At 35.4% G+C, this 14,947-nt stretch overlaps 1 protein-coding gene across 1 annotated transcript in view; it reads left to right on the forward strand.

Moving 5' to 3' along the window:
• LOC137402849 (sushi, von Willebrand factor type A, EGF and pentraxin domain-containing protein 1-like) overlaps positions 1–13,670 on the forward strand; it is a 74,338-nt gene extending 60,668 nt beyond the window's left edge. The window contains exons 8-17 of the mRNA XM_068089358.1: positions 494–664; positions 1,921–2,115; positions 2,248–2,442; positions 6,393–6,563; positions 7,506–7,697; positions 8,039–8,200; positions 8,386–8,583; positions 9,163–9,354; positions 13,039–13,209; positions 13,396–13,670. Of these exons, the coding sequence (XP_067945459.1) occupies positions 494–664; positions 1,921–2,115; positions 2,248–2,442; positions 6,393–6,563; positions 7,506–7,697; positions 8,039–8,200; positions 8,386–8,583; positions 9,163–9,354; positions 13,039–13,209; positions 13,396–13,670 (1,922 nt within the window). The remainder of the gene's footprint in view (positions 1–493; positions 665–1,920; positions 2,116–2,247; positions 2,443–6,392; positions 6,564–7,505; positions 7,698–8,038; positions 8,201–8,385; positions 8,584–9,162; positions 9,355–13,038; positions 13,210–13,395) is intronic.
• The last annotated feature ends 1,277 nt before the right edge of the window (positions 13,671–14,947 follow it).

Consider the following 14,947-nt stretch of genomic DNA (forward strand, 5'->3'; position numbering starts at 1 on the left):
TATGTTGTATAATAGACAAGGGAAGTATAGTATGTTGTATAATAGACAAAGGAAGTATAGTATGTTGTATAATAGACAAGGGAAGTATAGTATGTTGTATAATAGACGAGGGAAGTATAGTATGTTGTATAATAGACAAGGGAAGTATAGTATGTTGTATAATAGACAAGGGAAGTATAGTATGTTGTAGAATAGACAAGGGAAGTATAGTATGTTGTATAATAGACAAGGGAAGTATAGTATGTTGTATAATAGACAAGGGAAGTATAGTATACTACAATTTTATCAAACGCTTTTGTTTCATTTTAGTCACATCACCAAGTCACTGTGTGGCTCTAGATACATGTATTTATCAGACTGAAATGTGCCCAACACACATAGATACTTGCCACCTGCACCAGAATTAACCCTATCTAAATTTTGTAATAATTTTTAAAACACTATTGGCGCTGTCCCAAACAATTCCTAACTTTCACTTTTGTTCTTCCAATAGAAGTAAACTGTGGACCTCCACCGGTAGTAGACAACTCTAAGAGACAAGTATCTGGGCACTCATATAATGATACAGTCAGATATGAATGTGATGTTGGATATGAGATGATTGGAGATGATACTATAGTGTGTCAAGAGACAGGATATTGGACTGCACACCCTGATTGTGAAGGTAAGTAAATATTGGAGTGTGCCCTGTGAATGCAAACATCTGCTATAACAATATTATAGCTTATATTTTCCTGAAAAATTAGATTCTAAGAACATAAATTAATTTGCATTTACTATTATTATTATTATTGCATTGCGTATATCATTCTCAGCTGGTGACATATTTTTATTAATTCATACTTGTGTTAAAAAGTGAAACTGTGGAAATCAACACACTAGTAATTAGCTTACAGAAAGCCTACAGTTTAAGCATTGCTATCGTGTTGTGGAAATATTTTGGGCACTCTGAGCAAATTAGTATTTTAAATATTCATAAATCTTAGGTTAGCATTGAGCTAAAATAGAACTATACTTGATGGCAATAGAACACATGTAAATGCTGTAGTTATGTTGTTTAGAGCTAACATCGGGTGACTTGATTTGTTGACACTGTAGAACAAAGACGATGCATACATTGATTAGAATAAAATACAATGTTGCCAGGTCTTGTACACACTAAGGCAGCATTCCGTTTGTGCCAGGTTAAGATTACATAACACAGGTCATACACACTTCTTTAGTAACTACCTCCTTATATCTCACTGTAAGCCTGGTATACAGTGGGCTGCTGTTTACATATTTTTATTTTTTGTGTCAAACATTCAGTGCTTGTTGCATTCTATGATGTGCCAAGTAGGAACAGGCTTTGCTGTTGTTCAAAACCTCACACTGTAACTATTGAGCATTATCCAGCTATTAGACTTGCCTCACTCAGAATGGGTTTACCCATCCTTGCTGCCAGTTTGTTGCCAGCATCAACAAATGCGTAACCCATGATATATTGGACACCTTGTTAAAACCAATACCACTATGATTATACTGGTAGAATGAATGAAAGCTCATGGGATAACCAAAATCTGCCTTTGTTGCGGTAGTGAAGGGCCAAGTATTTTTTAATGTTCCATGTTACACCTTTACTGGCCTTACTGATGATAAAAATGATTTATAGCATAGTATCTATGCTAACTCAAAAAACTAGATGCTCATTTAGCTTCTCAAGGTCAATTATTTTCTGTTTTATAAAATAAGAAAGTATTTGTTGCAATGTCAGAAATATCATATCAAGAGTGGCATAAAATGAAAGAGGAGCCATACAAAAAGGCTCGGACTAAACTTATTGGTACTCAACGCATAAGGAAGGTCTGAATTGGAAGGTCAAGGTCTCTTGAGACTTAGTTATGGCAGAGCCACTATTGCTTCACCCGTGCTTCATTGTAGCAATAACTTGTGGAGTGCCCTCTATGCTAGACAATGTTAGGCTGGTTTCTTTAACTGGAACACAGTTTGGACAGACAGCTACCTACCACTGTCTACCTGATTACACCACTGATGATCCAACATACATAACATGTCAACTGAATGGAGAGTGGAGTCGTGCTCCCAATTGTTCTTTGTCTCCACCAACTATGGAAGGTGCTGACTAAAAATTTTTACAAATGAACAGTGTTTAGCAAAGTTGTGCAAAGGAAGCAACCATTCAGTTAAAATGAGCCTAGAATGTTCAAAACAGCTCAGAGAGGTTCAAAGGTATCTTGCCATTTTTAGAGATAAGCTGTGGGGCTCCTTTGACACCTGCAAATGCTGGTTTGGTTTCTATGACTGGAACACAGTTTGGAAAAACAGTTATTTACCAATGTCTACCTGGTTACACAACTGATGATTCAACACACATAACCTGTCAGTTAAATAGAACATGGAGCCATGCCCCCAACTGCTCTAAAAGCCAACATATAGTTGAAGGTGAGCTTAAGTTAGGGTTTTGATTTTTCATATATTATTACTATACATGCAGAGGCAACTTGGGGAGTGCTTGCTATACTCCAAAAATCTAGGTTAGTCATTTATACTGAAACATCTGTTGGCTCAATAGTATCTCTTTAATACTTACCCAGATACCCTACTGAGAATCCTACATGTATAACATCTCAGCAAAAAGAAACTTGTAGTCACACTCCCAACTACACTTTTAGTCAATCAGCAATATTATGTAATGTATCACATGATATTGGTTAAATGACACATTTAATGCTATTTGAATATTTATTTCTGTCATTTGATAATTTATCTGTATTTATAATTTGAAGGTCAATTGCAGAGTTTTTGTGTACAAGTTATGATTACGTAAATATGTGGGATCATTTTTTATGACTGCATTGATATTTGGAGTCATTTCTTTATTGTGAAGGGGCACTTTTTTACTTTTATTATCGTTTCATTTGTTACTATGAGAAAAATCAAAAAAGCTTGCTATCAAAGATTTCAATCAATAAGTAATTTGTTAGAATAAAAAGTAATACAATGGGGAGAAAATATTATCATTCAATTAAAACTATCCTGTTTGTCAAAGAGATGTATTTTGCAATAATAGATGTCTTTTTTATACTCAACCTGAATCCACTAGCATTGTGCTTGTCAGAAATTAGGTTCATTAGCGAAGCACATCAAACTATATTGTTAGTAGGGCCATGCCTGTATTCACTGGCTGCAAATTGGAACGGCTAATGTTAGGCGGCTAATTATGAACATCTGGGGTGTGGAGGGGGCGGTGTAAGCCCCCAACAGGTTTTTCTCATGTAGGGCCTCAGCCGAGCCTCTCATGTGAAGTTTGAAAATTTTTTATCGGAAAGTATCAACATTTTTCTATTTTTTAACTTGTTTTGTTTTAGGTGATGTGACTGCCAGGACGTTTTTAGATTAAATTAAGCAAAACTTGATTGCGGTCAAAATGCTCAGAAAAGAAAACATCTTTTTCTTTTAAGCGTCTTAACAAAGATCAATTTTGCCGATTTTATTTTAAGTTCATCTGGAGGTTTCCACGGTTTCGATGGGACATGGCCAAGCGGATTTTTGGTAAAACTTGACCTTTAGCAAACCTTTATAAAAGTCGTTAAAGGTTGACTTGCAACAAAATTCACATTACAGTTATTTGGTATCATAAGATTCACCATGTCTTACTCTGTTGTGTTGTAGGTGCAAAATATATAGGAATGTGATTACATGCTTTTAAAAGCTAAAAAACGAACAGTTAATCGCAGCCACACGGGACCGCCGTAGTTTGGATTCACTTTCCAAAACGGCTCAAATGGGACGTAGTTGCTACAGGATGGGTTCTGTTTACACATTCATGCGACCTCATTCGTTGAAATATTTTCACAAATATACTTCACGCATTCAATAAAACCATGTCTATTGTTCTTACGCGTCTGTTTTATCGTCATTGGAATGCTGTCACTTTTAGCACTGATATCTTATAACTTACCATAAAAAAATTGTTAAACTTGTTAACCTTAGCTCGAAAGAGTACATATCATTGTCTGATAATCATGACGAGCCTGTTAGTTACCTGTGATAATCAAAAAGTGCTGCAAAAATTATTTGCGAAGTTTTGGGTCACATGATCAGATTACGACTTGATGATTGAATAATGCCAAAACAAAACTGTAAAGTAGCGAGCATCTATATTTGATACGGGGTCTTCGGTGAAACCCAAAGTGTTTGCCATAAACTAGTGCTACAATAAGTTTTATGTTGAGCTTTTTATTGGCTTTTCAATTTACGTTAGAACATCACGTGACAAGACGATAACCAAACTGTAATGACTACGTCAGAGAAATAAAGAAATTCCAATCTACGGCTTTTCGTTTTTGAGCTTTAAAGAGTTTGTAATCACATTTTCACGCATTTGGCACCTACAGCAGAACAGAGTAAGACATGGTGAATCTTTTGATACCAAATAACTGTAATGTGAATTTTGTTGCAAGTCAACCTTTAGCAAGAATATTTTGCCACTGATGATGATAATAATGACGCCTAGGAACTACTAAAAGTTGATGTTTGTCTCTATGGCTTAGAATAAAGTAATATTCTACAGCAATAAAACCGTTTTCATAACCGTTGGGCAAATAGCTGTTCGAATAAATGATGTTGAGGTCGAGTTATCTGAAGCAATTTATTTTTGTGTGGGAACGGACCAAACAAATTTGTTCGAATTAACATCGTGTTCGAGATGAAATGTTACATTTTATCCGGGGGCGAGTTATCTGAGTTTGACTGTACTTAGCCACGGAAAATTCCTAAAAATTTGGGGCGGCTGAGCTGGCCACCCCCCCAAGGAATACGGGCCCAAATATGGCTTATTTTCATGAACAGTGTTTAGTTAGCTTAAATGAAACATTGAATAAAAGAATACCGTGTAGGAACAATGTACTGCTTATAGAAGCAAGTCTTTATTTAACTGCATAAATAATCACCTGCCTAGCTATTAATAGTGACACTAGTTTCAGCTTGTCATTGATCTGTGTAGCTGCTCGTGTACAAACTAGTATTTAATTATTCTACAAAAAGTCACTTCTAATCATACTAAAGTTGTCCAGCCTATAATCATTTCTGAAAATTGTTTAGATCGTCGGTGCTACTCCTTTTGTTAATACAGAAGCAGTGCATCTGAGCCTTCTCAGAAGCCAAAGAAGAATCTGCTAGATATTTGCAAGTTTTTCAGAGCCCGTTTGGTGTAGAATAATGGTTTCGGTAGAAACCACGAGGCTGCTGGATGATTTTAAGTCTGTTAGAGTCTGTGCTGATGTGCAAAGATTGTATTTGGTTTGTTGCCAGGGATAATCTAAGCTCTTTTACACCTCCAAGTCAGTCACTTTTCATATATGGTAAACTAGTGTAGGAGTGAATAACTCCTATTCACAGAGGACCAAACAGCCTATAAGGAGTTACCATGACAGCAGATGTAAAGATAAATTTCTAACTAAAACAACATCCTGTTGCTAGGAACTCAAGTATCATACATCTGACCGAATGTCTTAGCCATGCTCAACTATTACATAAACCAATAAAAGTTGTTTCTACTCTTTGTGTATTGTTTGAATGTTCAGTTATTAGAATTTGTGTATCTTCAGAAAAAGAGAAGATTACTGTGTACAGATGGTTGATTACCTCCTAAGTGCATGTACTTTTTTCAGCTCTATCCTGAGGTTTAGACAAAGTTTACCTTATTGTGAAAGAAATGAACAAAAACTTTCACATAAAGTGGGAGTCCCTGAGTAAACCTTTATAGACCAATCAACAGGCAGAGATTATATTCTTTTAAAATTATTTTTGTATTGGCTTCAGACGGCGAAGTAGGAAAATTATCATAGTGTTTTATCTTGTTACGCTAGATTTGCTCACTCATGTATCATTATGTTGAATACCCTAAATTTCTCTAGCAGTTAGTGTATTAAAAAAAGCTTCTGTTCTAGGGTGCATTTCATCATTTTACCATCTTTATTTGTTACGTCCTTGTAAGCCAATACACTCATGGCAGGTTACTAGACAACAAAGAGCCTGCTGTTGTAAAAGAACTGCTGCTGCAAGACAAACTGCTGTTACTAACCGTTGTTACTGATGTTAATAAGCAGTGGCTATTCCATCTTCATCTCAGCATAGTTCCCCAAAAGGAAATATATTATTGTCATACAGCTATTAATATTACACGATGCCAGTACTAGTAGGTATCAAATGTTTAAAGCTACTGTATTTATTAAATGTTTTTATTAAGAGTATCCTTACGGTTTGCTTTATTCCCAGCAAACAGAATTACTATTGAATTGGGAGTTACCTGCCTTTTCAAAACTTCTATAAAAATTTGATAATCTAATAAAACCAATAATGATTAAAGGTGCTAAGTTCTGTACTTATAGAAGTAAACTGTGGACCACCACCAACAGTAGACAACTCTAAGAGACGAGTGTTTGGATATTCGTATAATGATACAGTTAAATATGAATGTGTTGATGGATATGAGATGATTGGAGATGATACTATAATATGTTTAGAGGCAGGACATTGGACTGTACATCCTGATTGTGAAGGTAAGTCAATATTGAACGGTGCCAACTGAATGCAAACATTTGTTATAACAATATTATAGTTTATATTTTCCTGAATAATCAGATTCTGAGGACGTAAATTAATTTCTGTTTATTAATGTTATTGGGTACATCATTCTCAGCTGGTGACATATTTTCATGAACATAGCTTAAGAACATCTTGATTGTGAAAGTACATCACTATCAGTTATGACAGCTATTGCATGATTTGCTGAAGTGCTAATATTATTTACATGTAGGTGCCATATTGTGTCCTAGCAACCCTTTTAAGTACATAAAACACATTTATGTACTTAAAACACTCGTATGTACTTAAAGAAGTTTTATATACATTAAGAACTTATATATACTTACAATACATGTATGTGCCTACAACACTTGCATGTAGTTACAACACTTTGACATGCATCAAAAATTTGTATACATTTTTATTTAAATAAAACACTTGTATATCCTTACAACATTTTTACCTACTAGATGTTGATAAGTTTTTATTCCATAAGTATTGTGACATAATGCTCTCAGTCAAAGCACAATGTCAAAGCACTGATTATGATAGCTATCATAATAGATACTCAGCTCATAAGTTTTAGGCAGAGTATTTTCAAAATGCAGAGTAAGCTGCTGAAAATGTGCAATGAAGTCCAGCCCAGTTTTTTCCTTTCATGCAAACGTATTTTCAAGCCATCGGTGGCACTTGTGAACATATTAAACATTTCACTCAGGTATAAAAATGTTTCTAAGTTGACTGTTCAAAACTGGAGCAAGCTAAAGTTATCCACTTTACTATGTCAGCAGTTGAAAATCAACTAAGAGCCAGTAGTGGAAGTTTGGAGAAAAAGATATGAGTTTAAAAACATTTAAGTTGAACATTTATGAAAACTATTGTCAGACACTTCTTGGTTTATTAATATCTCTTTACAGAAGTTACCTGTGGAATGCCTTCTACTCCAGACAATGCCGGTCTGGTTTCTGTGACTGGAACACAGTTTGGACAGACAGCTACCTACCAATGTCTACCTGGTTACACCACTGATGATCCAACGTATATAACATGTCAACTGAATGGAGAGTGGAGTCGTGCTCCCAACTGTACCTTGAGTCAAATAGTAGAAGGTAAATGGAAGTCTGTCTTAAACATATATGAAGGAATTGAAAACGAACTAAGCAAGTAGTTGGTTTATTTTTTCCTAGAATCAATTTTTTGTGCAAGGCTGGTAATGTCCAACAAGTTGTAAATCTACAATCAAACATATTTTAGCTAGTTAGCTCTAGACAGCATTGAAAGGGCAAATGTTTAAAATTAAAAGTTTAATGAATATTTCTTCGAAAATTCTATGCAGAGACATATATACATTTATTTTATGTTTATATACAATTGTACGCATTTAAAATTAAGTTCAACTAACATGCCCTTTAAAATCCGATACAGAGACATGTTATATTTATGTTTCTAGAAATAGATTGCGGTGTTGCACCACAGATAGAAAGTGGCAATGTCTTACTTGCTACCGGTACAGAAGCTAGATATACATGCATGTCAGGTTATGAAATGACAGGAGAACCTGTTATAGAGTGTCAATCTAACCAGGAGTGGACAACTCTACCCCAGTGTCACAGTAAGAGATCATACATTCACGCTCTTCAATCATCTATGCACTATATTGCGGGAGAACAAAATGTACCATGTCTGACTGCATGTATGCCCCCTATACACGCATTTGTTATTTGCTATGTTAATTCTTGTCTCAGCTTTGTGTTTTTCACATACAGCAAACTTAATTGGTTCTCTGACTGTCTTTAGGAGTGTCAGCTGCACTGTTTGTTGCAGAAGTACACTGTGGACCTCCACCGGTAGTAGACAACTCTAAGAGACAAGTATCTGGACACTCATATAATGATACAGTCAGATATGAGTGTGATGTTGGATACGAGATGACTGGAGATGATACTATAGTATGTCAAGAGATAGGATATTGGACTGTACACCCTGATTGTGAAGGTATGTGAAGTGCGATTTAACATGCCATTTTTAAATTGCCTCAAAATCTTTTTTTAGATTCAGTTTTGCATTTCAATATTGGTTTGGCTTTTTCTCTCTCAATTACATAATGACTGTTTTATTACTGAAAAAGTCACAGAGAGTAATCAGCCATGGTAACAAAGGTGAAAAGACAAAAATACAAAACCACTATTGTGAATGAGCAACATTCAATCAAAAAATGTTAGTCAGTGTAATGCTAGCATTACTTTTAAAATTGTGTTGCCTAATCTTCAAAAAACAATAATGCTAAAATACATGCATGAAGTTAATAAACTCATGATGTGGGCTATAAACAGGCGCCCTATTTGCTTTCAGAACAAGCGACAATAATTATTTTTCATTGACCCCTGTATTACATGAAGTGCTCTTTAAAAATGAACATAAACGAAATTTAGCAGATTCTATGAGATATTATTGGTATTTTTATGGTTTGAGGTGCTTTGAGATTAAAACTATTTTTAGATTCATAGAGAAATAAACTTGTTCTCTATTTTAATGTTTTACAACTTGAAGCATTGCTTAATGTAATTGTTGCAGTGATTACCTGCGGATTGCCTCTTACTCCGGACAATGCTGGTCTGGTTTCTATGACTGGAACACAGTTTGGACAGACAGCTACCTACCAATGTCTACCTGGTTACACCACTGATGATCCAACATATATAACATGTCAACTGAATGGAGAGTGGAGTCGTGCTCCCAACTGTACCTTAAGTCCAATATTAGAAGGTAAATTGAAGTCTATCTTAGACATATATAAAGAAATTGAAATCTAATTGAGCAATTGGTCTGTTTATTGTATTGCTAGAAGCAACTGTGTGTGCGGAGTTGTTAGTGTCCACCAAGTTTTAAATCCACTATCAAACATGTTTTAACTAATTAGCTCCAGACAGCTTTAAAAGGGCATACGTTTAAAACTAAAAGTTTAATGAATATTTCTTTCAAAATCCTACACAGAGACATGTATATATATTTAATTTATGTATACAATGTATATACATATTTGCTCCTCAATTATCTAAACATTGTTTTTAACAATAGAGCAAAGTGTAGCATGTTTCACTGCATTTACACGCGATGGATCCAGGCAGTAACGTCCAGGTAGTAATAAAGTCTTTGCACAGAAAAACTTATTTTTACTTAATACATACAGCACTTACCATTCTAATTTTCAATAATTTAATTCAATACCATGAGAAAAATGTTTTTCTGCAGTTTAAGAAAATTAAGAAAAAAATTAAACAATGTGTTTATTAAGGTGTGTATAAAAAGAGTGGCTGTTGCAGTAGAAGCTTGGCACAATTAAAGGTTAGATAGACAACCTCTCAATACTGACACAAGCGTACAAATTAAATATCAGGCTTTGTTAATCTAATACTTTGTCTGACCGAATGAAGAGAGAATGGAGAGACAATTCCTACTACAAAGGATAAAATTGCCAAAGTAAAAAGCATTTAGCTTTTACAGAATTACTAAAACTGGAATAAGTATGTACCGGCGTAGTGAAATTGAAAGAGTACATTTGAAACTTACGAAATGAAAAATAGCATGCAATGGGAAAAATATTAACTGTTAAGAAATTAGAAAAAAAATAAATGCGAAAAAATAATATTAATTAATGCGCATGTGGGCCCTTGCCATATGATTTTAATCCCACGACCAAACACGAGCGAAGCGATGGGTTTGGGAGATTTATGATAAATGCACATGTGCACACAACTCCCGAAAAATTATCCGTTAACGGCCGTCACCAAACCCTTGTAACAAAATCTTATCAACAAATTTAACTATTTTTCTGTAAAGTCGTTTAAGTATAATAATGATACAAAACTCATATAAACTTATTTAAAAATGTTACCAAGCATTTGAAAGGTTACCACAAATTCCTAAAACTAACCGATCTGATCAGATTATACGTAAATAGACAGATTTATTCGGCCGAAAATCGTTATTAAAACTTGCTAATCCTCATTTTTATCAAAGTTAAGACAGAAAATTAAAACGCCGAGCGACAGAGAATAGAACGATTAAGTCGTGCGCATTTCACAAAAAATAACGTGCAAATTTCAACATTCTATAGCATTGCCGAAGGTTTCTGTAATTAACGTAGGAGTACTGAAATCGTTTCATTTTTGCCGATTTCAAAGTAACTGATGTTTTGCAAACTTTTGAGTACTTTGGAATTCTAACTGATGTCCAACGCAGTGTAAGTAAAATAAATGACGATGATATTTTTTCTAACGGTTCTTATGAAATTATTACAACAATTAATTATAAGTTTGGATGACTACAGAACGATGACTACGTACTACAGATTTTATAAAAATCTATATCTCACAACTTCGTGATATTGTTAGCTATGACGTTTTGAAATGTAAACAAAATTGTGCATTAGTTTTGTATTATTACTATATTAACTAGAAATTCCACTGTCATACAGCCCACGACCAAAGTGATATTGGAAAAAAGAAAGGGTACTGATGGTTGAGAAATGCAATATTAGCAGTCAAATAGGATAACTGCAATGGTAGCTGTAATGTACTGGGTGTTATTATATACAACAAATAGTAATAATGAAAGGAAAAGATTATATGTTTATATCTCTCCTCCTGCAAAAACAGAAATGCAATATTGGCCAATATTAGAAGTAAAATGCATTGATATTATTAGAATAACCAATATTATTTATATAGTAATAATAAAAAACCAATGCACAATTTTGTTTACATTTCCAAACGGCATAGCTAACAATATCACGAAGTTGTGATATTTATATAGATTTTTAGAAAATCTGTACTACGTAGTCATTGTCCTGTAGTCATCCAAACTTATAATTAATAATTGCAATAATCTCATTTGAACCGTTAGAAAAAATATCATTGTCATGCCTTTACTTACACTGCGTTAGATTTTTAGAAAGTCTGTACTACGTAGTCATTGTTCTGTAGTCATCCAAACTTATAGTTAATTATTGTTATAATCTCATAAGAAACGATAAAAAATATCATCGTCATTTGCTTGCCTTTACTTATACTGCGTTGGACATCAGTTAGAATGTGAAAGTATTTAAATGTGTTGGCAAATGAAAATGAAAAAATTGAAATCAGCAAAAATGAAACGATTTCTGTACTCCTATGTTAATGGCCAAAACCTTCGGCAATTCGACAATGCTATAGACTGGTGAAAAGTGCACGTTATCCTTTCGTGAAATGCGCAAGACATTGTCATACTTCATCGTTCTGTTATCTGTCCCTCGGCGTTTTAATTTTCGGTCTTAACTTTTATTAAACCAAGCTTTTCAAGTGTTTTGTGGCGATTTTCGTTGAAATTAATCTGTCTATTTGTGTATAATCCGATCAGATGGGTAAGTTTTAAGATATTATCGAAGGTTTACAAAGACTTGGTAACATATTTAAATAGGTTTAAATGTGCTTTGTATCGTTATTATACTTTAACGACTTTACATTCCGATGCTTAAATTTTTTGATGAAATTTCTTGACGAGGGTTCGTCTCATTTTTGATTAATAATTTTCGTAAGTTGTGTGCGCATGCATTTATCATAAAACTCCCACACTTCCGCTCCGCTCGTGTGGTCGTGGGATAATATTGGTTATTCTAATAATGTCAGTGCATTTTACTTGTAATACTGGCCAATATTGCATTTCTCCTATTGCAGGGGGAGAGATAAAAACATATAATCTTTTCCTTTCATTATTGCTATGTGTTGTATATAATAACACCCACACCCAGTACATTACAGCTACCATTGCAGTTATCATATTGCACTGCAGTGCAATTTGACTGCTAATATTGATTTCTCAAACATCAGTACCCTTTCTTTTTTTCCAATATCACTTTGGTCGTGGGCTGTATGACAGTGGAATTTCTAGTTTGTTCTTGTGTTGGCATCGTATGGCGAAAATGTTGTATAGAATGGGTATACAAACCCATGCATAATTATCTAATGCAAACACCTACGAATAGAAATCATCAAAATTTTATATGCGAACTTTTTAAAATTTAGTAACAAAATAATATGTTAGTTTTAGTAATCATAGTTAACTACAGTAACTTTGGTGTAGTTTGTGCATTTAGTGGTTATGATCTGCCATGAAATGCAACATTACAATGTACTATGTGCAGTACGTACAATAGGGAGTTCTTACTTTTGAGACAGACGTATAACATAAACATTGAATTTAACTTGAATGAGTTTGGCTTACTAAACACATACTTAAAGCCAAGTTCCAGTCTGTATTGACTAAACTTCAACATTCATCAGATAAAATTTTGTCACTTGTCTATTTCCAGTTTCGTTTTTACTAAAAATAATAACAAATAAGACTGAATTGAGAGAGGTTCAAAGTTTTTCACTGCATTGTGAAGTGCAAACTGAAAACTGCATGTTGCAGAAGTAAACTGTGGACCTCCACCAGTAGTAGACAACTCTAAAAGACAAGTATTTGGACATTCATATAATGATACAGTCAAATATGAATGTGATGTTGGATATAAGATGATTGGAGATGATACTATAGTATGTCAAGAGACAGGCTATTGGACTGTACACCCTGATTGTGAAGGTATGTAAAGTGCATTTTAACATGCCTTTTTAGATTAACTTGAAATATTTTTTCGTTTTAGTTTTGCAGTTCAATATTCCTGTGGCTCTTTCTCTCTTATAAATAAAGTAAAATATTGAGTTGACTGAGAACCATGACTAGGACTGTAGGGACCGACTTTTTCATCACTGTGGTCACTGGACCGAGCCTTTCTACCATCGAAGAAAGCTCAAGTACCATTTAGAACACTTGGACGACTAAGTATTATAAACAGCGCAAAGCTGGGACAGGCTGAGCAACTGGCACGGTTGCTGACATGCTACCAAAGCATGTTTGTGATCGGAGATGAAGATATGGGCCAAACTTGTGAGGTGAAACATTCTATTCCACTCGATGAAGGAACCTGTCCTTTTTACCAGCCACCACATCGACTGAGCCCAGAGAAGAAGGGGAGGCAAAACGTCATGTCTAAAAGCTGTTAGACAAAAAACTCATCAAGCTAGTGGTGCTTGGAGCTCACTGATAGTTTTCTTCCAGATAAGGAATGGCAAGCAGCTCTTCTGGGTCAATTATTGATAGTTTAACACCATCGCCAAGCAGGACGTCTATTCCCTTCTTCAGATCGATGACAGCCTCGATGCGTTGTTCGTCGGCACTTTAACACACTGGACCTGATCAGCGGCTTTTAGCAAGTACCCTTAGACGCCGATGCACAGAAAAAGTCAGCGTTTGCTACCCGCTTCAGTCTTTGGAAATGTAAGGTCGTGACCATTAGTCCCAACTTAGTGCTGGTCACCTTTTAGAGGTTGATGTAGCGAGTATTGCATAGCTTGCATTGGATGATGTTGCTGCTCTACTTGGGTAACACCACAGTCATTATCCTCGACTTTGACACCCACTTGCAGCAAGCAATTGGAGGAGGTGTTCCAGCAGCTGAAGGAAGCCAGTCTGAAACTAAAGCCCTCTAAGCACAAACTCCTCCAGTTAAAAGTCTGTTATCTAGGCCATATGGTGAGTGCAGATGAGGTAGATACTGACGCAGAGAAAACCAAGTCGATCCATCAATGACCAACCATCAGGGCATTCCAAGAGCTACATGACCTTTTGAGAACAGTAGGTTAATATAGACAATACATTCTCTACTTTCCTACATTAGCCGGGACCTCTGAACCAACTTACGAGCAGAAGGGAAAAGTGGATGTTGGGCAAGGACAAACAGGCAGCATTCGACAAGCTGAAGAAAAACCTTTTTCTCGGCTCTTGTGCTTGGATACTTGGATCCAAGCCGACCCTATATTCTAGATACTGATGCCAGCAGCTGCAGAGTGTTATCAGTACTTTCCTAAGTACAGGAAAAAGATAAGAGGGTGATAGCCTTCATCATCGAGACACTGACCGCCACAAAGATAAATTACTACATGACCCGGAGGGGACTGCTCGCCGCAGTAAAATCTGTGAAACACTTCTGCCCATACCTATATGCCATGCAGTTTTTTCTATGTACATATAATGCCTCTCTGAATGACTGTGTTGAAGAAAAGAACTCTCCAACTAAGTATGTAGCTAGTAGGTTGGAGATCTTGACTGAATTCTAGTTCACACTGGAATAACGAGCCAGTCTCTGCCATGGAATTGCAGATAGACTCAGCTGACAAACCTGTGAAGACTGCCAGCAGTGTAAGCTCAACGAGCTAAAAAAGGGAAACCCGCTTGCCAAAAACTTGCTCCAAAGAGCTTGCTGGTGGACTTACAAGGATAA

This window comes from Watersipora subatra, chromosome 8, assembly GCF_963576615.1.
Source record: "Watersipora subatra chromosome 8, tzWatSuba1.1, whole genome shotgun sequence".
NCBI lineage: Eukaryota > Metazoa > Bryozoa > Gymnolaemata > Cheilostomatida > Watersiporidae > Watersipora > Watersipora subatra.